The sequence below is a fragment of the Symphalangus syndactylus genome, chromosome 18 (assembly GCF_028878055.3).
Source record: "Symphalangus syndactylus isolate Jambi chromosome 18, NHGRI_mSymSyn1-v2.1_pri, whole genome shotgun sequence".
Lineage (NCBI taxonomy): Eukaryota > Metazoa > Chordata > Mammalia > Primates > Hylobatidae > Symphalangus > Symphalangus syndactylus.
Genome location: NC_072440.2, coordinates 59,039,917 through 59,062,348, shown reverse-complemented (window position 1 = coordinate 59,062,348; position 22,432 = coordinate 59,039,917). Strand labels below are relative to the sequence as shown.

The window sequence follows — 22,432 nt, the reverse complement described above, 5'->3', positions numbered from 1 at the left end:
ATGAGGGTGTGAATCATTTTCTGCGAGGCCTCTGGTGCTTGGTCAGAAAAATCTCCTGCTTTGGTTGATATTCTCCATTTCTCTTTTCTCCTTTTACATGGGGATAGGACATTCCTGTTCCTTTCTTTCAGATGCCTAGAAAAATCTGTTTCAGGGCCTGTGACATCTCAATTTTTTACATTTATATTTTCCCTTTTCATGGCCCTTAATAGGAACTGCTTTAGATGAAAAGCTGAGGCATGCAGTTTGGCTTCCTATATCAAGGGCATTATTAGACTTTGACAATTTGTGTAGTCTTGTCTATGCCTCTCAAGTAGAAGAACTAACTGGTCAATAAATGTGTGGGGCTCAGAGGGGGCCCGCAGGCTGTAGCAAAAGACAACATGAAGACCTGAATTTGGATCCTGCCTCTGCTGCTTATAAACTGTATGAATTTGGGCCAGTACCTTTACTTTTATGCCTACCACAAAGCTTTGTAGTGAGAATTAAATGAAATAATGTTTGCAAAGTGCCTAGCTCAGTGCAAGTAATCAATAGACAATAGCTTCTCTAGGAAAAGAGGAGAAAGGGCCGCTCCCTCCTGGTGGTGCATATATTCCTCTAGGAATGCTTGCTGTCTTCTCCCTTGGCATGAACACGGACCACTGCTTCCGGGTGGCCCATAACTCGTCTAGTGGTGCTTCCTCTTTTTCATCTTCTTGTGGATGGAAGAAGGGAGAAGGAGCATCTTTGGCCTTTAGCCCTAGCCCAGGTAATCCCAGCATGGCTCCCACTCAGATCCACAATGGGGATGTTCTCTTGTGGAAAGATCTGTGGACATGGAATCCAAGAACTGAAGTCTTATCCTGGCTCTCCCTCATACTCTATAATCTCAGGTGAGTCACAAATCTCTGAATCGTCATCACTAAAATAGAATAATAATGGTTTACCTCCTAGGGCTACTGTGAGAACAAATAAGTACTATAAAACACAAATATCATGGATACACTTCTATGTGAGGTCTCAAAGACCTTTTGACATATTAAGAGGTTATTTAGAATATGACCCCATATATCATTCTGAGAATCCCAAAGGAAAACATCTGGTTAGTGTACTGACTACCTATAATTAGAAACATTTTACCTATAAAGCTAGGCCTCTTTCCATAGAAAGATTCCATAAAATATCATCAGGTTTCCATAGATTTCCATAGCAAGAAAATCCAATGTATAACAATTAAAATGTAAAAAACATTAAAGAGAGTTATTGCTATATTATAGAAAAATTTTTCTCCTACAAAAGTAATTTTTTTTAAATTTTTATTTATTTAGGATACTAGGTTTCGTGTGTGTTCACAGTAATGATTTCATTCATAAACTCTAGGAATAAAATATAGCTAAGGTATGATATGTATGTGTATTATATAGATAATATGTAACATTATTCCACCTGACCTTGGGAATCCAGAATTTTCTGATTCAGATTACCAGATTTTAATGTTCAAATATGATTTTATAAAAGTAATTTAGGTAATATTTCTTAAACCCTTGACTTAGAACAGCTGAGAGTCACCATTTCTGGTGACTATCATTTTGCTGCACTGTAAATACGAGGAATAATACATAACCACCACAATTGCTACCAAACTTTTACTCCAACACATGACTCCCAGGATGGTTTGAAAACAGGAGAAAAAGAGTCCAAGCATCATTTTATGAGATCTTAATGAACCTTTTATGCTTTGGGTATCCAGAAACTCAAGGAATTAAAAAAAAAAAACTCAGTTGTTTTTTTTTTTAAACTTACATGGACCTTGATTTTTCTCATATGTAAAATCAATAGTATTCTCAACCTCATAGGTTTTGAGAAGAATTAAATATGAAAATAAATATAAACATGTGATACTGAGTAGGTTTCAATAATCACTTGTTGAATGAAAAACCATAAGCTCTATGGGGGTAGGAGACACTAATATGTCGATTTTACTCATTAAAAGATACCACAGTATCTACCACATAACTAATGTTCAACAAATACTTGTTGATCAAAAGAATGAATGAACAGGTGAACAAATGAACTAACACTAGTCTTGTTTCCCTTTTCTTCCCAAATAAGTTACTATCTAGATATAAAATGTTTTTCTGACTAAAAAGAGACAGTTGTTTTTAAACTGATTGTTTTCCATATATGAATTATTAGGTATCTGACCTCAGGCCTTGGTGGGAAGCACCTTCTACCTCTCGTATTTGACCCAATACTAGAGGCGATCAGGCCTGAAACTGATGTGTGTGGGAAGTGGCTCCTGAAATGTACTCACCTTTGTATCTATTGCAGGTGTATACTAAGTCGCCTTCATCAGAGAGAGAGAGAAGAGAAACTGAGTCATGATTCTCATTGTCTGCCTACTGACTTTCCTAACTGCAGTTCATCCTAAAGTGAGACGAGAGGTAATTCTGCCTGGTTTCCCAGTAAATAAGATTCATGGCTTTCAGCGTGAGAGGACTTTAACTGAGCCTTCAGTCTAGTAAACTACTCTGCAGCACATCTGAGGTTTGACTCCAAACTGCCTAAATGAGAATGAGAAGGATGGCCACCAAAAAAACAGAGGCTATAGAATCATTGTTATGCAACTACAGTTGTTTTGAACATAAAAGAAAAGATGGCCGTTTTTTTTTCTTTTCTTTTCTTTCTTTTTTTTTTTTGAGACGGAGTCTTGCTCTGTCGCCCAGGCTGGAGTGCAGTGGTGCGATCTCGGCTCACTGCAAGCTCCGCCTCCCGGGTTCACGCCATTCTCCTGCCTCAGACTCCGAGTAGCTGGGACTACAGGCACACGCTGCCACGCCCGGCTAATTTTTTTTTTTTCGTATTTTTAGTACAGACAGGGTTTCACCGTGTTAGCCAGGATGGTCTCGACCCCCTGACCTTGTGATCCACCCACCTTGGCTTCTGAAAGTGCTGTGATTACAGGCGTGAGCCACCACGCCTGGAAGATGGCCATTTTCTAAGCCAAAATTTATATTAACATTATTTTCACAAGGAGAACAGGCATAGAAAATAGCTAGGCTACACTTTATTGTTCATAAGAAATCTAAAGACTTTAAATCATTTTTAATTATTTTATTATAAAACAAATAAAAGGTGAATAATAAATATTAGTACATGCTGACCACCAAAGAACAAAGACTTCTTGTCATCTCTATCTTCTTTCTTTTTCTCCATCTCCACAAGTTCTACCCACTTCACCTTTACATGTGCACAGGAAGCTTCTATTGTCCAAAAACCTTCTTAGTGACTCAAATCTCATTTTCCTTGGCCTCTTTCATATAAATGTTACATCATCTACATCGTGGAAGTTCTCTTCTCCCTGAGCTCTCCCTGGATTCCCCAGACCCTCTGTGAGCCTGATTCAGTCTCCCTGGCTGGCTTTCCTATGTATCTCATAGATGTTATTAGGATGATGTTATCTTAACATTTGTTTCCAGTTCTATTTGCTCACATTCCATTAAGTGAAAGAAATACATACCAGTATACAGAATCAAACACATCATGTGCTTTCCCTAACTAGTTGCCCCTTTTAGCTTTTCTATTTCTTTCCAAAGGCATGACCATCTTCCAATTACTCCAATCACTGTGGCACAACATCTTGATATAAGCTTTAACTCATTCAATCTAACCACACAAATATTTTTGTGTAAGGAGTTATACTCACTGATATGGAAACCACAGAGTAGAACATAGTTCATAGTCCCAATGAACTTCAATTCAGCAGAGGTAACTATACAAGTACACAACTACCTATAATTTATGGTCAAATATAAATAGAATAAGAAGAGAATTTTAAAAGTGTTATTAGGGCTCAGACTAAAGAAGTTATATTGTTACTAAGAGAGGCTTCAAGTAGTGAATGGTATTTGGGATAATCCTAAAAAGATGGGTGAAGTTTAGACAAGCAAGACAGGAATACAGGAATTATATGTGGAAGAAAGCTTAAGGAAATGTTATCGAAGCAGGAAAACATGGCCAATGTGGTGAGATCAGTGAAAATGGAACACCTCAGTTTTAGGTAAAGGGTATATACAGAGAAGTAGAGGAATTTAAAAATGGAAAATCAGACATGTCTGTAATCACGACAGCCTTCATTTAGGGTGAGGACTCTAACTATAATGTGGCATACAATATGTGGCAATGAATGACTTGAGTACAGCTTTAGGAAGATCAGTCTAATACTGATGTGTGAGATGGAAGAGACATGGGAAGAAGGGAATGGCGATAAGGAAAACTCAACTAGTAGGTTGATGCAACAGACTGGGCAGCTAGGATGGGGCAATAATAAAAAAAAGAATCTTCATGAGAAAATTTATTTGGCAACTGTTAGGTTGGGAGTCAACTGAAAAACAAGAAAATAAATCAAATGATGACTTCAGAGTTCTAAGTCAGGATGGTATGGCAGGCTGAATAATGACATCCCCTGCAAGGTGTCTATGTCCTAATCTCCAGAACCTGTGAATGTTATCTTACATGGCAAAAGGGACTTTGCAAGTTAAGAATCTTGAGAAAGGGAAATTATCCTAGACCATCCGGGTGGGCCTGGTGTAATCACAACAGTCTTTATTGGAAGAAACGCAAGTCAGGGTCAGAAGAGAAGGTGATGTGATGACAAAAGTAGAGACTGGAGTGATGTATCCTGAAGGAGGAAGATGGCAGCTGACAGGGGCATAGAAATACGTTCTCCTCAGGACTCTGAAAAAGGAACTAGCACTGTCAATATCTTGACTTTAGCCCAGCGAAGCTGATTTTAGACTCCTGACCTCCAGAGCTGTAAGAGAGTAAATTTGTGTTGTTTTAAACCACTAAGTTTATGGTAATGTGTTATACAGGAATAAGACACTAAGGCAGATGGCAAGAGGAGTGGGGCTCTCAAGGGAATTAAGAAAGCTAGGAGTTAACCTAGAAAAAAGGATGTTTCACATATGGGCTCACTAACTTTAACTGATCAACATCAAAATGAGATGGAATATCTACTAGGCAGTTGGAAATGTGAAAGTGATGCTCAGGCAGGAAAGAAGTCAGAGCTGGTGAATATAGAGTTGGAAACACTGTATACTGGAGCAGTTATCAAAGGTTGGGAGTACAAAACCTATGGGATGCAGCAAAAGCAGTATTAAATTTATAGCTATAAGTGCCTACCTCAAAAAGGAAGAAAAACTTCAAATAAACAATCTAATGATGCGTCTTAAAGGACTAGAAAGCGACAGCAAACCAAACCCAAAATTAGTAGAGGAAAAAAAATAAAGATCAGAGCAGAAAGAAAATTAATTTGAAATTAAGAAAATACAAAAGATAAATGAAATAAAAGTTGGTTGTTTGAAAAGTTAAACAAAATTGACAAACCTTTAGCCATACTAAGAAAAAAAGAGAGAAGATACAAATAAATAAAATCAGAAATGAAAAATGAGACATTACAACTGATACTGCAGAAATCCAAAGGATCATTAGTGGTTACTAGGAGCAACTATACACCAATTAAGTTGGAAAATCTAGATGAAATGGACAAATTCCTAGACACATACAACCTACCAAGATTGAGCCATGAAGAAATCCAAAACCTGAACAGACTGACAACAGGTAATGAGATTAAAGCTGTAACAAAGTCTCCCAGTAAAGAAAAGCCCAGGACCCGATGGCTTCATTGATGAATTCTAACAAAAATTTAAAGAGGAACTAATACCAATCCTACTCAAACTGTTCCAAGAAACAGAGAAGAGAATACTTCCAAATTCATTCTATGAGGCCAGTATTACCCTGATACGAAAACCAAAGACACATCAAACTACAGGCCGATATCCCTGATAAATGTTTATACCAAAATCCTCAACAAAATACTAGCAAACCAAATTCAACAATATATTAGAAAGATTATTCATCATGACCTAGTGGGATTTATCATAAAGATGCAAGGATGGTTCAATAAATACAAATCAATCAATGTGATACATCATATCAACAGAATGAAGGCCATTTCAATTGATGCTGAAAAAGCATTTGATAAAGTTCAACATCTCTTCATAAAAATGCTCAAAAAAATGGGATATAGAAGGAATATACTTCAACACAATAAAAGCCATATACAAGAGATCCACAGCTAGTATCATACTTAAATGGGGAGAATCTGAAAGCCTTTCCTCTAGTATCTGGAGCACGACAAGGATGCCCACTTTCACCACTGTTAGTCAACATAGTACTGGAGGTCCTAGCTAGAGCAGTCAGACAAGAGAAAGAAATTTAGGACATCCAAACTAAAGTGGAAGAAATCAAATCATCCTTGTTTGCAGATGACATGATATCATACTTGGAAAAATCTAAAGACTCCATCAAAAAAAACCACTACAACTGATAAAGTCCACAAAGTTGCAGGATACAAAATCAACATACAAAAATCAGCAGCATTTCTATATGCCAACAGTTAATAATCTAAAAAAGAAATAAGAAAGTAATCCCATTTACAATAGCCATATGTAAAATTAAATGCCTAGGAATTAACCAAAGAAGTGAACTATCTCTATAATGAAAACTACAAAACACTCATCATGAAAGAAACTGAGGAGGACACCAAAAACTGGAAAAATGTTCCACATTCATGGACTGGAAGAATCATTATTTTTAAAATGTCCATACTACCCAAAGCAATCTATAGATTCAATGCAATCCATATCAAAATACCAATGACATTCTTCACAGAAATAGAAAAAACAATCCTAAAATTTACAGGAAACCACAAAAGACCCAGAATAGCCAAAGCTGTCCTAAGGAAAAATAAGAAAACTGGAAGAATCACATTACCTGATTTCAAATTATACTACAAAGCTATAGTAACCAAAGCAGCATGTAATGGTATAAAAACAGACACATAGACCAATGGAACAGAATAGAGAACCCAGAAACAAATCCACACACCAACAGTGAACTCATTTTTGACAAAGGTGCCAAGAACATACACTGGGAAAAGACAGTCTCTTCAATAAATGGTGCTGGGAAAACTGGATATCCATATGCAGAAGAATGAAACTAGACCCCTATCTCTTGCCATATCTAAAAATCACATCAAAATTGGTTAAAGACTTTAAATCTATGACCTCAAACTATGAAAGTACTATAAGAAAACATTGGAGAAAATCTCCAGGATATTGGTCTGGGCAAAAATTTCTTGAGCAATACCCCATGAGCACAGGCAACAAAAGCAAAAATGGACAAGTGGGATCATATCAAGTTAAAAAGTTTTTGAACAGCAAAGGATACCGTCAACAAAGTGAAGAGACAACCCACAGAATGGGAGAAAATATTTGCAAACTACCCATCTGACAAGGGATTAATAACCAGAATATATAAGGCCCTCAAACAACTCTACAGGAAAAAAATCTAATAATCTGATTTAAAAATGGGCAAAAGATTTGAATAGACATTTCTCAAAAGAAGACACATAAATGGCAAACAGGCATAAGATCTGATCACCACAGAAACGCAAACCAAAACTACAATGAGATATCATCTCACTCCAGCTAAAGTGGCTTATATCCAAAGGACAGGCAATAACAAATGCTGGCAAGGATGTGGAGAAAAGGGAACCCTATAGCACACTGTTGATGGGAATGTAAATTAGTACAACCACTATGGAGAACAGTTTGGAGGTTAATAAAAAAAAAAACTAAAAATAGAGCTACTGGCCGGGCGTGGTGGCTATGCCTGTAATCCCAGCACTCTGGGAGGCCGAGGCAGGCGGATCACGAGGTCAGGAATTCGATACCAGCCTGGCCAATATGGTGAAACCCCATCTCTACTAAAAAATACAAAAATTAGCTGGGCGTGGTGGCATGAGCCTGTAGTCTCAGCTACCCAGGAGGCTAAGGCAGGAAAATCGCTTGAACCCAGGAGGCAGAGGTTGCAGTGAGCTGAGATCATGCCACTGCATTCCAGCCTGGGTGTCAAAGTGAGACTCTGTCTCAAAAAAAAAAAATAGAGCTACCATATGATTCAGCAATCCCACTGCTTGGTATATACCCACAAGAAAGGAAATCAGTATGTTGAAGAGATATCTCTATTTCCATTTTTTGCAGCATTGTTCACAATAGCTAAGCTTTGGAAGCAATGTAAGTGTCCATCAACGGATGAACAGATGAAGAAAATGTGGTGCATATACACAATGGAGTACTATTCAGCCATAGAAAAAGAATGAGATCCTGTCATTTGCAACAACATTGATGGTCGTCATGTCAAGTGAAATAAGCCAAGCACAGTCAGACAAACATTGCATGTTCTCACTTATTTGTGGGATCTAAAAATCAAAACAATTGAGTCATGGACATAAATAATAGAAGGATGGTTACCAGAGGCTGGGAAGGGTAGTGGGGGCACTGCAGGGAGAGGTGGGAATGGCTAATGGGTACCAAAAGATAGAAAGGATGAAGAAGACCTACTATTTGATAGCACAACAGGATAACTATAGTCAATGGAAACTTAATTGTACATTTGAAAATAACTAAAAAGTGTAATTGGATTGTTTGTAACACAAAGAATAAATGCTTGTGAGATGGATACCCCATTCTCCATATGATTATTTCACATTGCATGCCTGTATCAAAATATCTCATGTACCCCACAAATATATATACCTACTATGTACCCACAGAAATTTTTTTTAAAAGGTTGGGGGTAAAAATGATAAAAGGACATATACAAAGAAATAACAGAAAAGAATCAAGGAACAAAATATGACAATTCCCACATTTAACAAGTGGCAATACAATGGAAAGGAGCCATTAAAATAATGTAGGATATCTGAATAATGAGATAGAGGGAAGCCTAGGAGAGGAGGCAGAGTAAAAAAGGCAGCTTCAGAAAAGTATGTATGTTACAATCCAAGATTTGAAAAGGGAACACAATCTATACACACATGTATATATTTACATATATGATTGCACTGACATGTGTTTATGTATATAGTAAAAAAAGGTCTGGAAAGATTATAACCAAATTATTAACAGTAGTTGACTCTGAGGAGTGGGACAAGGGATGATATTAATGTGAGGGGGTGAGCCTCCTTTTTCTATTTTATACATTTTTATATAGTAAGAATTTTTTACAAAACTAAGTGCCACTTTTGAACTTTAAAAAATTGTTTATTTTTTGAAGGGAGCATGAAAAGCCAATGCAGAAGATACAGAAGGAGCAGCCAGGAAGAAAATCAGGACAGTGGTGTTTCACAGAAACCTAGAGAGAAGAGAATTTCACAGAAAAATTAGCAGAGCATGTCAACTACTGATACTGATTAGAGAAATTTAGTAATGTCAAAAATCTTTCAACTCAGCCATGAGGAGATCACTGCTGATTTTCTCTCAGGGAAAAACCCCAAATATTTTTATATTAAACACTTCATGAGTCAAAGAGAAATCACAAATCAACTCAGAAGATTTTAAAAACTCAATGAAAGTGAACATAATACACAAAAAATTGTGGGATGCAGGTCAAGCAGTGTTTAGAGAAAATTTTGTATCTGTAAATGCTTGTATTATAAAAAACAAAGAATCACCAAGTGCAGTGGCTCATGCCTATCATCCCAACACTCTGGAGGCCAAGGTGGGAGGATCGTTTGAGGCCAGGAGTTCGAGACTAGCCTGAGGAACATAACAAGGCCTCACTGCAACAACAAAACAACAAATGAAAATTAGCTGGGCATGGGGGCTGACGCCCACCATGGGCAGGTTGCTTGAGCCCAAGAGTTTCAGACCAGCTTGGGCAACATAGTGAGACCATGATTCTACAAAGAAAGACAGAAATTAGCTGGTCGAGGTGGCATGCACTGCACCTATGGTTCTAGCTACTCAGGAGGCTGAGGTTGGAGGATCACTTTTGCCCAGGAGTTTGAGGCTGCAGTGAGCCATGATTGCACCACTGTACTCTGGCCAAGGTTAACAGATGGAGAACCTGTCTCAAGAAAGAAAGAAAAGGAAGGAAAGGAGAGGAGAAGAGAGGAGAGGAGAGAGGAGAGGAGAGGGGAGGAGAGGGGAGGGGAGGGGAGGGGAGGGGAGGGGAGGGGAAAGACAAAAGGAAAGAGGAAAGGAAAGAGGACAAGAAAAAGGACAGGACAGGACAGGAAAGGAAGAAGGAAGGGAGGAATGGAGGGAAGGAGGGAGGGAGGGAGGGGAAGGAAGAAAGTTAAGAAGGAAGAAAGAGGAAGGAAGGAAGGGAGGGAGGGAAGGAAGGTGGCTAAGTTTTACACTCTGCTGCTACTCATATCTGATAAGCGTAGCAATAAGGTCACCTTCTCTTTGTCCTCTCCTCGTCCTGAATCCCTATGGGCAAAGAACAAACTATGTGGTTCCAGGCACAGGGATAAGTTTAGCTCATACTTCCAAACACACCTTCCATTCATTATGTACCCATATCTGTTTGAATACAGGGATAAAATAATATCTTCTAAAAAATTGCCAGTTACCAATTACTTGTCTCTTACCACTATATATAAATTCCCCCAAATTATAAATGTTTTAATTGTAACCAAGTACTATCAAAACAGTGAATGTGAATCTATCATCTTTACATAGATCTTTCACAAAAATAATTTTGCATTTACATTAAAACTATCAATATTATTCTTTGGATACACATAATTTTGAGGAAAAAATGCATTTCCTGTGGGGTTAATTCACCAAGTAAAGAAATCCCTGTAAGCAAAAATCCTTTCACGTTCTCATCTATTGATGACTGCTTAGCAGCTTCTCTTTCATTTAAACCAAACATAGCCTGTATCATCATTTCATGCCTCTTCTCTCTAATTAGATAAATCTGGTTGCTCTTCTCTCTCTACACATTAAAAGGTTGGGATGTTTTGTTTTTCCAGTATTTCAGAATTCTAATCCTTACAGCACTATGATGACAGGAAGAATTGTGTGATTTAGAGAAGGCAGGCTCCAAGGAAATATATCTAAAGAAAAAGGCCAGGCACGGTGGCTTATGCCTGTAATTGTAGCACTTTGGAAGGCCGAGGTGGGAGGATTGCTTAACCCCAGGAGTTCGAGACCAGCCTGGGCAACATAAGAAGACGCCTGTCTCTACAAAAAAATGTAAAAAATAGCCAGGTGTAGTGGCGTGTGCCTGTCATCTCAGCTACTCGGGAGGCTGAGGTGGGAAGATCACTGCAGTGAGGTGTGGTTGTGCCACACCATCCTTGGCCTGTGTACTCCATCCTCAGTGACAGACGAAGACCCTGTCTCAAAAAGAAAAGGAAAAGAAAAGAGCACACACAATAAGGATATTCTTTTAAATATAAACACACAGATTCCTATAAAAGATAGTGATCTATTCCAGCTATTTCCAGCTCATGACTTTGACCTGGGCTCTTACAAGCAACCCTGTTCTTACCCAGATTGGAGGATGCTCGCCCCTCTGCAGCCCGGTCCTTGAGATCCTCAGCAATGCCCAGCTGTTGCTCATGGTATTGTTTAGCTCTCTCCAAATCCTGCATGCACCTGGCAGCATGGCCTAGTCCAGCATAGGCCCGCATCTCAATAGCCTTCTCCATCAACTCCTGTGCCAGCTCCAGGACATAGTTGTGGTAAGACATGGCCTTGTCAAAGTTCCTCCGGTAGTGATAAGCACTGCCCAGGTTGCTATAGGCCCGGGCCTCTTCTCGCTTGTTCCCCAGGTCCTTGGCTATCTTCAGATGCTGCTCATGGCACTGCACAGCATTCTCAAAGTCACCCATGGCAATATACACAGCTCCCATGTTGCCAAGTTCTCGGGCTTCAGAAAGTTCATCTTTGGATTGCTTGGCAAGAAGAACACACTGTTTGTGACTGGCTAGTGCATTGGGGTAGTCTCCAATGGCTGTGTACACGTGGCCCAGACTGCTCAAGGCTGATGAAGCGGCCTGGAGAGAAAAGGATAAAGTGGAGAAATGAAAACACATCAAAATGGTTTTGTATGTTTTGGCAGATAAAATTTTACAGGTTGCAAGATGGCCGAATAGGAACAGCTTCAGTCTACAGCTCCCAGCATGAGCAATGCAGAAGACGGGTGATTTCTGCATTTCCAACTGAGGTACCAGGTTCATCTCACTGGGGAGTGCCGGACAGTGGGTGCAGGACAGTGGGTGCAGTGCACCATGCATGAGCCAAAGCAGGGCGAGGCATCGCCTCACCCAGGAAGTGCAAGGGGTCAGGGAATTCTCCTTCCTAGTCAAAGAAAGGGGTGACAGACAGCACCTAGAAAATCGGGTCACTCCCACCCTAATACTGCGCTTTTCCAATTGGCTTAACAAACCGCACACCGAGAGATTCTATCCCGCACCTGGCTCGGAGGGTCCTATGCCCACAGAGCCTCTCATTGCTAGCACAGCAGTCTGAGATGAAACTGCAAAGCAGAAGCGAGGCTGGGGGAGGGGTGCCCGCCATTGCCAAGGCTTGAGTAGGTAAACAAAGCAGCCGGGAAGCTCGAACTGGGTGGAGCCCACCATACCTAAAGGAGGCCTGACTGCCTCTGTAGGCTCCACCTCTGGGGGCAGGGCACAGACAAACAAAAGGCAGCAGTAACCTCTGCAGACTTAAATGTCCCTGTCTGACAGATTTGAAGAGAGTAGTGGTTCTCCCAGCACACAGCTGGAGATTTGAGAACAGGCAGACTGCCTCTTCAAGTGGGTCCCTGACCCCCAAGTAGCCTAACTGGGAGGCACCCCCAAGTAGAGGAGGACTGACACCTCACACGACCGGGTACTCCTCTGAGACAAAACTTCCAGAGGAACGATGAGGCAGCAACATTTGCTGTTCACCAATATCCGCTGTTCTGCAGCCTCAGCTGCTGATACCCAGGCAAACAGGGTCCGGAGTGGAACTCCAGCAAACTCCAACAGACCTGCACTGAGGGTCCTGACTGTTAGAAGGAAAACTAACAAACAGAAAGGACATCCACAACAAAAACCCATCTGTACGTCACCATCATCAAAGACCAAAGGTAGATAAAACCACCAAGATGGGGAAAAAACAGAGCAGAAAAACAGGAAACTCTGAAAATCAGAGTGCCCCTCCTCCTCCAAAGGAACGCAGCTCCTCACCAGCAACGGAACAAAGCCGGACAGAGAATGACTTTGACGAGTTGAGAGAAGAAGGCTTCAGAAGATCAAACTACTCCAAGCTAAAAGAGAAAGTTCGAACCCATGGCAAAGAAGTTAAAAACCTTGAAAAAATTGGACGAATGGCTAACTAGAATAAACAATGCAGAGAAGTCCTTAAAGGACCTGATGGAGCTGAAAACCAAGGCACAAGAACTACGTGAGAAATGCACAAGCCTCAGTAGCCAATGCGATCAACTGGAAGAAAGGGTATCCGCTATGGAAGACAAAATGAATGAAATGAAGTGAGAAGAGAAGTTTAGAGAAAAAAGAATAAAAAGAAATGAACAAAGCCTCCAAGAAATACGGGACTATGTGAAAAGACCAAATCTACATCTGATTGGTGTACCTGAAAGTGACAGGGAGAATGGAACCAAGTTGGAAAACACTCTGCAGGATATTATCCAGGAGAACTTACCCAATCTAGCAAGGCAGGCCAACATTCAGATTCAGGAAATACAGAGAACACCACAAAGATACTCCTTGAGAAGAGCAACTCCAAGACACATAATTGTGAGATTCACCAAAGTTGAAATGAAGGAAAAAATGTTAAGGGCAGCCAGAGAGAAAGGTCGGTTATCCACAAAGGGAAGCCCATCAGACTAACAGCTGATCTCTCAGCAGAAACTCTACAAGCCAGAACAGAGTGGGGGCCAATATTCAACATTCTGAAAGAAAAGAATTTTCAACCCAGAATTTCATATCCAGCCAAACTAAGCTTCATAAGTGAAGGAGAAATAAAATACTTTACAGAGAAGCGAACGCTGAGTGATTTTGTCACCACCAGGCCTGCCCTAAAAGAGCTCCTGAAGGAAGTACTAAACATGGAAAGGAACAACCAGTAACAGCCACTGCAAAAACATGCCAAATTGTAAAGACTATTGAGGCTAGGAAGAAACTGCATCAACTAACGAGCAAAATAACCAGCTAACATCATAATGACAGGATCAAATACACACATAACAATATTAACCTTAAATGTAAATGGGCTGAATGCTCCAATTAAAAGACACAAACTGGCAAATTGGATAAAGAGTCAAGATCCATCAGTGTGCTGTATTCAGGAAACCCATATCATGTGCAGAGACACACATAGACTCAAAATAAAGGGATGGAGGAAGATCTACCAAGCAAATGGAAAACAAAAAAAGGGAGGGGTTGCAATCCTAGTCTCACATAAAACAGACCTTAAACCAACAAAGATCAAAAGAGACAAAGAAGGCCATTACATAATGGTAAAGGGATCAATTCAACAAGAAGAGCTAACTATCCTAAATATATATGCACCCAATACAGGAGCACCCAGATTCATAAAGCAAGTCCTTAGTGGCCTACAAAGAGACTTAGACTCCCACTCAATAAAAATGGGAGACTTTAACACCCCACTGTCAACATTAGACAGATCAACAAGACAGAAAGTTAACAAAGATATCCAGGAATTGAACTCAGCTCTGCACCAAGCAGACCTAATAGACATCTACAGAACTCTCCACCCGAAATCAACAGAATATACATTCTTTTCAAGACCACACCACACCTATTCCAAAATTGACCACATAATTGGAAGTAAAGCACTCCTCAGCAAATGTAAAAGAACAGAAATTATAACAAACTGTCTCTCAGACCACAGTGCAATCAAACTAGAACTCAAGATTAAGAAACTCACTCAAAACCGCTCAACTACATGGAAACTGAACAACCTGCTCCTGAATGACTACTGGGTACATACATAAAGAAATGAAGGCAGAAATAAAGATGTTCTTTGAAACCAATGAGAACAAAGACACAACCTACCAGAATCTCTGGGACACATTCAAAGCAGTGTGAAGAGGGAAATTTACAGCACTTATGCCCACAAGAGAAAGCAGGAAAGATCTAAAATTGATACCCTATCATCACAATTAAAAGAACTGGCGAGGCAAGAGCAAACACATTCAAAAGCTAGCAGAAGGCAAGAAATAACTAAGATCAGAGCAGAACTGAAGGAAATAGACACACAAAAAACCCTTCAAAAAATCAATGACTCCAGGAGCTGGTTTTCTGAAAAGATCAACAAAATTGATGGACCGCTACCAAGACTAATAAAGGAGAAAAGAGAGAAGAATAAAATAGATGCAATAAAAAGTGACAAAGGGGATATCACCACCGATCCCACAGAAATACAAACTACCATCAGAGAATACTATAAATACCCCTATGCAAATAAACTAGAAAATCTAGAAGAAATGGATAAATTCATCAACACATACACCCTCCCAAGACTAAACCAGGAAGAAGATGAATCCCTGAATAGACCAATCACAGGTTCTGAAATTGAGGCGATAACTAATAGCCTACCAACCAGAAAAAGTCCAGGACCAGAGAGATTCACAGCCGAATTCTACCAGAGGTACAAAGAGGAGCTGATACCATTCCTTCTGAAAGTATTCCAATCAATAGAAAAAGAGGGAATCCTCCCTAACTCATTTTATGAGGCCAGCATCATCCTGATACCAAAGCCTGGCAGAGACACAACAAAAAAAGAGAATTTTAGACCAATATCCCTGATGAACATTGATGCAAAAATCCTCAATAAAATACTGGCAAACCGAATCCAGCAGCACATCAAAAAGCTTATCCACCACGATCAAGTGGGCTTCATCCCTGGGATGCAAGGCTGGTTCAACATACACAAATCAATAAACGTAATCCAGCATATAAACAGAACCAAAGACAAAAACCACATGATTATCTCAATAGATGCAGAAAAGGCTTTTGACAAAATTCAACAACCCTTCATGCTAAAAACTCTCAATAAATTAGGTATTGATGGGACGTATCTCAAAATCATAAGAGCTATCTATGACAAACCCACAGGCAATATCATACTGAATGGACAAAAACTGGAAGCATTCCCTTTGAAAACTGGCACAAGACAGGGATGCCCTCCCTCACCACTCCTATTCAACATAGTGTTGGAAGTTCTGGCCAGGGCAATCAGGCAGGAGAAGGAAATAAAGGGTATTCAATTAGGAAAAGAGAAAGTAAAATTGTCCCTGTTTGCAGATGACATGATTGTATATTTAGACAACCCCATTGTCTCAGCCCAAAATCTCCTTAAGCTGATAAGCAACTTCAGCAAAGTCTCAGGATACAAAATCAATGTGCGAAAATCACAGGCATTCTTATACACCAATAAGAGACAGAGAGCCAAATCATGAGGGAACTCCCATTCACAATTGCTTCAAAGAGAATAAAATACCTAGGAATACAACTTACAAGGGATGTGAAGGACCTCTTCAAGGAGAACTATAAACCACTGCTCAACGAAATAAAAGAGGATACAAACAAATGGAAGAACATTCCATGCTCATGGGTAGGAAGATCAATATCATGAAAATGGCCATACTGCCCAAGGTAATTTATAGATTCAATGCCACCCCCGTCAAGCTACCAATGACTTTCTTCACAGAATTGGAAAAAACTACTTTAAAGTTCATATGGAACCAAAAAAGAGCCCGCATTGCCAAGTCAATCCTAAGCCAAAAGAACAAAGCTGGAGGCATCAGGCTACCTGACTTCAAACTATACTACAAGGCTACAGTAACCAAAACAGCATGGTACCAGTACCAAAACAGAGACATAGACCAATGGAACAGAACAGAGCCCTCAGAAATAATGGCACACATCTGCAACTATCTGATCTTTGACAAACCTGACAAAAACAAGAAATGGGGAAAGGATTCCCTATTTAATAAATGGTGCTGGGAAAACTGGCTAGCCATATGCAGAAAGCTGAAACTGGATCCCTTCCTTACACCTTATACAAAAATTAATTCAAGATGGATTAAAGACTTACATGTTAGACCTAAAACCATAAAAACCCTAGAAGAAAACCTAGGCAATACCATTCAGGACATAGGCATGGACAAGGACTTCATGTCTAAAACACCAAAAGCAATGGCAACAAAAGCCAGAATTGACAAATGGGATCTAATTAAACTAAAGAGCTTCTGCACAGCAAAAGAAATGATCATCAGAGTGAACAGGCAACCTACAGAATGGGAGAAAATTTTTGCAACCTACTCATCTGACAAAGGGCTAATATCCAGAATCTACAATGAACTCAAACAAATTTACAAGAAAAAACAAACAACCCCAACAAAAAGTGGGTGAAGGACATGAAGAGACACTTCTCAAAAGAAGACATTTATGCAGCCAGAAAACACATGAAAAAATGCTCATCATCACTGGCCATCAGAGAAATGCAAATCAAAACCACAATGAGATACCATCTCACACCAGTTAGAATGGCAATCAGTATAAAGTCAAGAAACAACAGGTGCTGGAGAGGATGTGGAGAAATAGGAACACTTTTACACTGTTAGTGGGACTGTAAACTAGTTCAACCATTGTGGAAGTTAGTGTGGCGATTCCTCAGGGATCTAGAACTAGAAATACCATTTGACCCAGCAATCCCATTACTGGGTATATACCCAAAGGATTATAAATCATGCTGCTATAAAGTCACATTCACACGTATGTTTATTGCGGCACTATTCATGATAGCAAAGACTTGGAAGCAACCCAAATGTCCAACAATGATAGACTGGATTAAGAAAATGTGGCACATATACACCATGGAATACTATGCAGCCATAAAAAAATGATGAGTTCATGTCCTTTGTAGGGACATGGATGAAGCTGGAAACCATTATTCTCAGCAAACTATCTCAAGGACAAAAAACCAAACACCGCATGTTCTCACTCATAGGTGGGAATTGAACAATGTGAACACATGGACACAGGAAGGGGAACATCACACACCAGGGACTGTTGTGGGGTGGGAGGCTGGGGGAGGGATAGCATTAGAAGATATACCTAATGCTAAATGAAGAGTTAATGTGTGCAGCACACCAACGTGGCACATGTATACATATGTAACAAACCTGCACGTTGTGCATATGTACCCTAAAACTTAAATTATAATAATAATAAAATAAAATAAAATAAAAGGAAAAAAAAGAACCTGATTAAATTTGGGAATTTTAAAATAAAAACAGGAAGCACATCGTACTCTAAAAAAAAAAAAAAAAAAAAAAAAATTTTACAGGTTGCTTGTAATATCCAATCCAATTGCTAATGGTACTTCTATCAGTTTTCCACAGACCTACGCAGAATTGATAAAGAACACATCCAAACAGCAAGTTCCTAATAAAAAACAATGGTACTTTAATCATTCACTTTCTATACCTCATCTCCTAGAAACAAGTTGTATTACATATAGCCTTCATTTTAAAGACTTATTGACATTTCTAATATTATGATATTACATCTCTGTTAATACCTGTTAACCTCTGTCGTATAAGAAAATGTATAAGAAAATCGAAATTAGGCCGGGCGCGGTGGCTCACGCCTGTAATCCTAGCACTTTGGGAGGCTGAGGCGGGCGGATCACGAGGTCAGGAGGTCGAGACCATCCTGGCTAACACGGTGAAACCCGTCTCTATAAAAAATACAAAAAAAAATTAGCTGGGCATGGTGGCAGGCACCTGTAGTCCCAGCTACTTGGGAGGCTGAGGTAGGAGAATGGCGTGAACCCAGGAGGCAGAGCTTGCAGTCAGCCAAGATGGCGCCACTGCACTCTAGCCTGGGTGACAGAGCGAGACTCCGTCTCAAAAAGAAAAAAACAAAATCGAAATTAATTACTACATATAACAGACCATAGGAAATTCACAGGAGAAATCCAGGCTTGGCTTTTTGCACTCCTGGGAATATCTCTCTTCTTGTCTTCTTCCATGGTAAATGGATGTCTTAATGGTAAGAGAGAAGTTTACCATGATGACTGATGATTTTGTGACCCAAGGCTCACTGGAGAGGGTCCTCCTCTCTTATCTTTGTTCCTTCAATGTAACTTCATCAGTGTTGGTTACTCTAGAGGGCTTAGATTTGGATGAGTCTCAGAGGAAAAAAAATGGGTGGGTTACAACCTGTACTGTACTCTGAGTGGGGTGGTCTTCATTAAGCCTCACCACCCCTTCTCAGGCTCACGCTGGCTCTACAAGCATTTCTTTTCCTGCCTAGAAGCGCTTCTAACCCCAGCCTCTCTGTGCAGAGAGATGCCATCTTCCTAGTCCTCTCACATTGCTTGCCACTCATTCTTTTTTTTTTTTTTTTTTTTTTCTTATTTTGGCCAAGGAAAAGCATGCAAACCCTTTTTGTCTTAAAGGTTTTAATGAAACTGACTCTATGCTGGTGTACTGAACCACAAAAGAACAACAAACTTACAGGAGATGTTACATGGTTTCTAGAATCTTAACAAATACTTGCAGTCTTATATTCTAGTCTTTGGTTTCTAATTTATTTGCAGATATAAAAGGGAAGTTTTGCTGGGATTTTTCTGCCCTTCTTTTTATCCTAAAAGTTGGAAGCTTGCCTACCCTTTCTTTCCTTCATTACCTGCCTATGGCTAGAGCCATGTGGCTGCCTTTCGTCATGATGCTCCCTCTTACTAAGTGAGCATATGATCCTGCCAGAACAAAGAAGTACTCTGTTACATATAGGCAAGTAATTTTTCTAAGGGCCTCCTGGCTAGGGAATAACAATGAGGGGATGCTGTCCCTCCTGGAGTAAGGGCATTTCTTTACGAAATGTGTTCTATGTCCATCCACTTCGGAACACTTTTATTAATACTTTATAGATATGAGTGATTTTCTACCCTATTTTCTTTGCCTACGAAATAGCAGTTCTTGATCAAAATGACTGAGGAAACTTTTTTTAATGGTGCTTGCAAATGGCATATTTGCAAAAAAAAAAAGCCTCATATTGTTTTAAGTTGCTTTTATCATTTCACAGGTGTTCTAACAAAAGACTTAGAAAATAGAGAGGAAATAAATACTTAGAAATTTACTTTTCTGTTTCTTTTTTTCTGAGTAGTGGAGAGCAGAAACAATTCCACGCAAGTCACAATGCTGCAGCAGTGTGCTTCTGGCAGAAGCAGCAATGAAGTCAACAAAGAGCATGTCACTTGGATGTGTACTGGCCTCAGGTTCCTACTTTGTGAGCCTCTTTGGGGCTGAGGTTAGCCTTGTACATGTCAGCACATCGTACAAGGAACTTTCTACTGCTTCCACCTCCACCCATACCCTACCCCCCAAATCTTTTTTTCCTCCTTTGCTGCAGGCCTAGAGACTCAGCCTCTTTCCTCTACTTCATAGTTGGCCCTCCCCACCTTATTCTTTGTGGATTCTTCTCCACCACCTGGCTAGGGAGGACACAACCCACTCCCACCCAGAAATCTTTGTTACCCTCAAAGCAAAACATGCAGGCTCTTTGACTATGGAGCTAGTGTAGCTTAGAATCAGATACACTTTGTTCAGAACTGCACTGTCCTTTACTAGCTCACAGAGCTTTAGCAACTTAACTTCTCTGAGCCTTGGTTTTCCAGACATTTTTAGGCCCAAGCAGCAAGCCAGGAACAGAGTATTTTCAAACCCAGCCATGAGCCCCTGTCAAATATGTAAACCATAAATAATTCACTAGATAATTCCAAATAGTAGATCTGGTTGGAGGCAATGAGCCTTTGAACACTGCATGGGATGGATTTATAAGTCTCAGGGCAGGCATAACACCCCAGGTGTCGCTGTTCTCAGGAACTTCTGGTTTATGGCAACTCCAAATGATAGCCCTGGGATCTTCTGCTTCTGGTTCTTCATTTCTCTAAACACCAGGGAGACATAGGAGCTGCTTACTAAAGCTCTCTGAACATAAGGAAGGGAATATTTGGGCATTTCCCCTCTGGGGTGTGGGAGAAAGAGGGAAAGACTATTACAATGGCTCTTTCCTAGCATCCTCCAGTTACCAGGCAGTGCTGTCAGGCTGGGACTCTTCGTGACGGGTGTCCTGGAAGTCAGTATCTCTAGAAAGGATGTAATTTATGAAGCACACATCATTGCCTCTGAAACTAGAGAGGCAGCTTGCTATAGTATAAGAATGGAATAGGATTTAGTATCAGAGGCCCTGGCTATGTAACACTAACAAGTATTTTACTTCTTCACTCCTGTTTTCTTTATTTGTAAAATGTTGCTAATGACAATATTGTACATACTTCACAGGGCTGAGATGGCATCAGATGAAGCAGTGCATGTGAGTGCCTTCAGTAAACTATAAAGTGCTCTGTGAATGCATCACTAAGGTGTGGATGGATGTTTTATGATTGCAAGATGGCTGGGCTGAGTTCTGTTACCAAGCAGAAGCTAGTAATGGCAACCGAAAACATCAATCATTATGACCAAACATCTATATTCCTGTCAGTTGCTACAGGAAATAAAGTCCAGTGTTTTACAGCCCCTGGGCAAATAACATGTGATGATACTTATCAGCTAAGTGAATTACAAATTAATCATTTGTCTTTGTTCCTGTTCCTGTAGAATAAGCTTAGATCTGAAACATGGTTTCAGGCTGTTAATGAGAATCTGAAGACCCACTATCTATGGGGAATCACAGGCCCCACCTAAAGCAGATGCTGCATTTGCCACTAAGGTTCATGCTGCCTTTGTATATTAATCTCTTTGAGATTTCTGTGCTAAAATAGCAGCAGCTGCTTCCCACAGTGGAAATACTCTGGAACATCTGTATTTGAATACTAAAATGCATACAAACAGTTATGCTAACAAACTATGTGGTCGGAATAAGACAACACTTTTCTCTTTCTACAAGATATAAATTACTCATGTTCTTGCCAAAGTATAATTTCCAGCTGCAGATTTAGGCACATAGGAGTCAGTCACCTCTTGCTCTGTGACCTGAATATTTGCAGAAGAATTGCATCTGACAAGTTAGTTTCATGGGACATAAAACCAGAGTAAGAAATTTGTTCATATTTCTTCAAACCACCTTTAAAGGTTTTTAGTTTGAGAAATAAAGTTTAAACTACCCAAACTATAACTACGTCGATGACACTACCATTAAATATTATGCTGAAGATTTAAACACGTTTTCCTTCCATCTAGCATGTTTTTCCCTTACCATAGGTATTTTTCATAAGGGTTATATTTTGTGGAAGGATTACATGCTTATAGTGTTATACACAGAATATTCAATATAATTGCTGATTGATTCACTACATGTCATTGGAAAAATGGGAAATGTATCTGCGGCTAGTACCAGAAATATTGCATTTCTTTTTTACTGCCCAAATCTACATGCTCCATGTATTCTCTGCCAGTTCAGTGCCCATAAACCCAAAGTCCTAGATTAACTACCCACAACCCAATAGGCAGAGATACATAGAAGAATAAGGACAGACTCTGGAAT

General features: G+C 39.8%; 1 protein-coding gene across 5 annotated transcripts in view; it reads right to left on the bottom strand.

The window, feature by feature from the left end:
- The window catches only part of TTC28 (tetratricopeptide repeat domain 28), a 755,749-nt gene that overhangs the window by 198,497 nt on the left and 534,820 nt on the right, over positions 1–22,432 (bottom strand). For all 5 annotated transcript variants that reach the window (XM_055252441.2, XM_055252442.2, XM_063623363.1 and 2 more), the window contains one exon: positions 11,395–11,902. In XM_055252441.2, the coding sequence (XP_055108416.2) occupies positions 11,395–11,902 (508 nt within the window). The remainder of the gene's footprint in view (positions 1–11,394; positions 11,903–22,432) is intronic.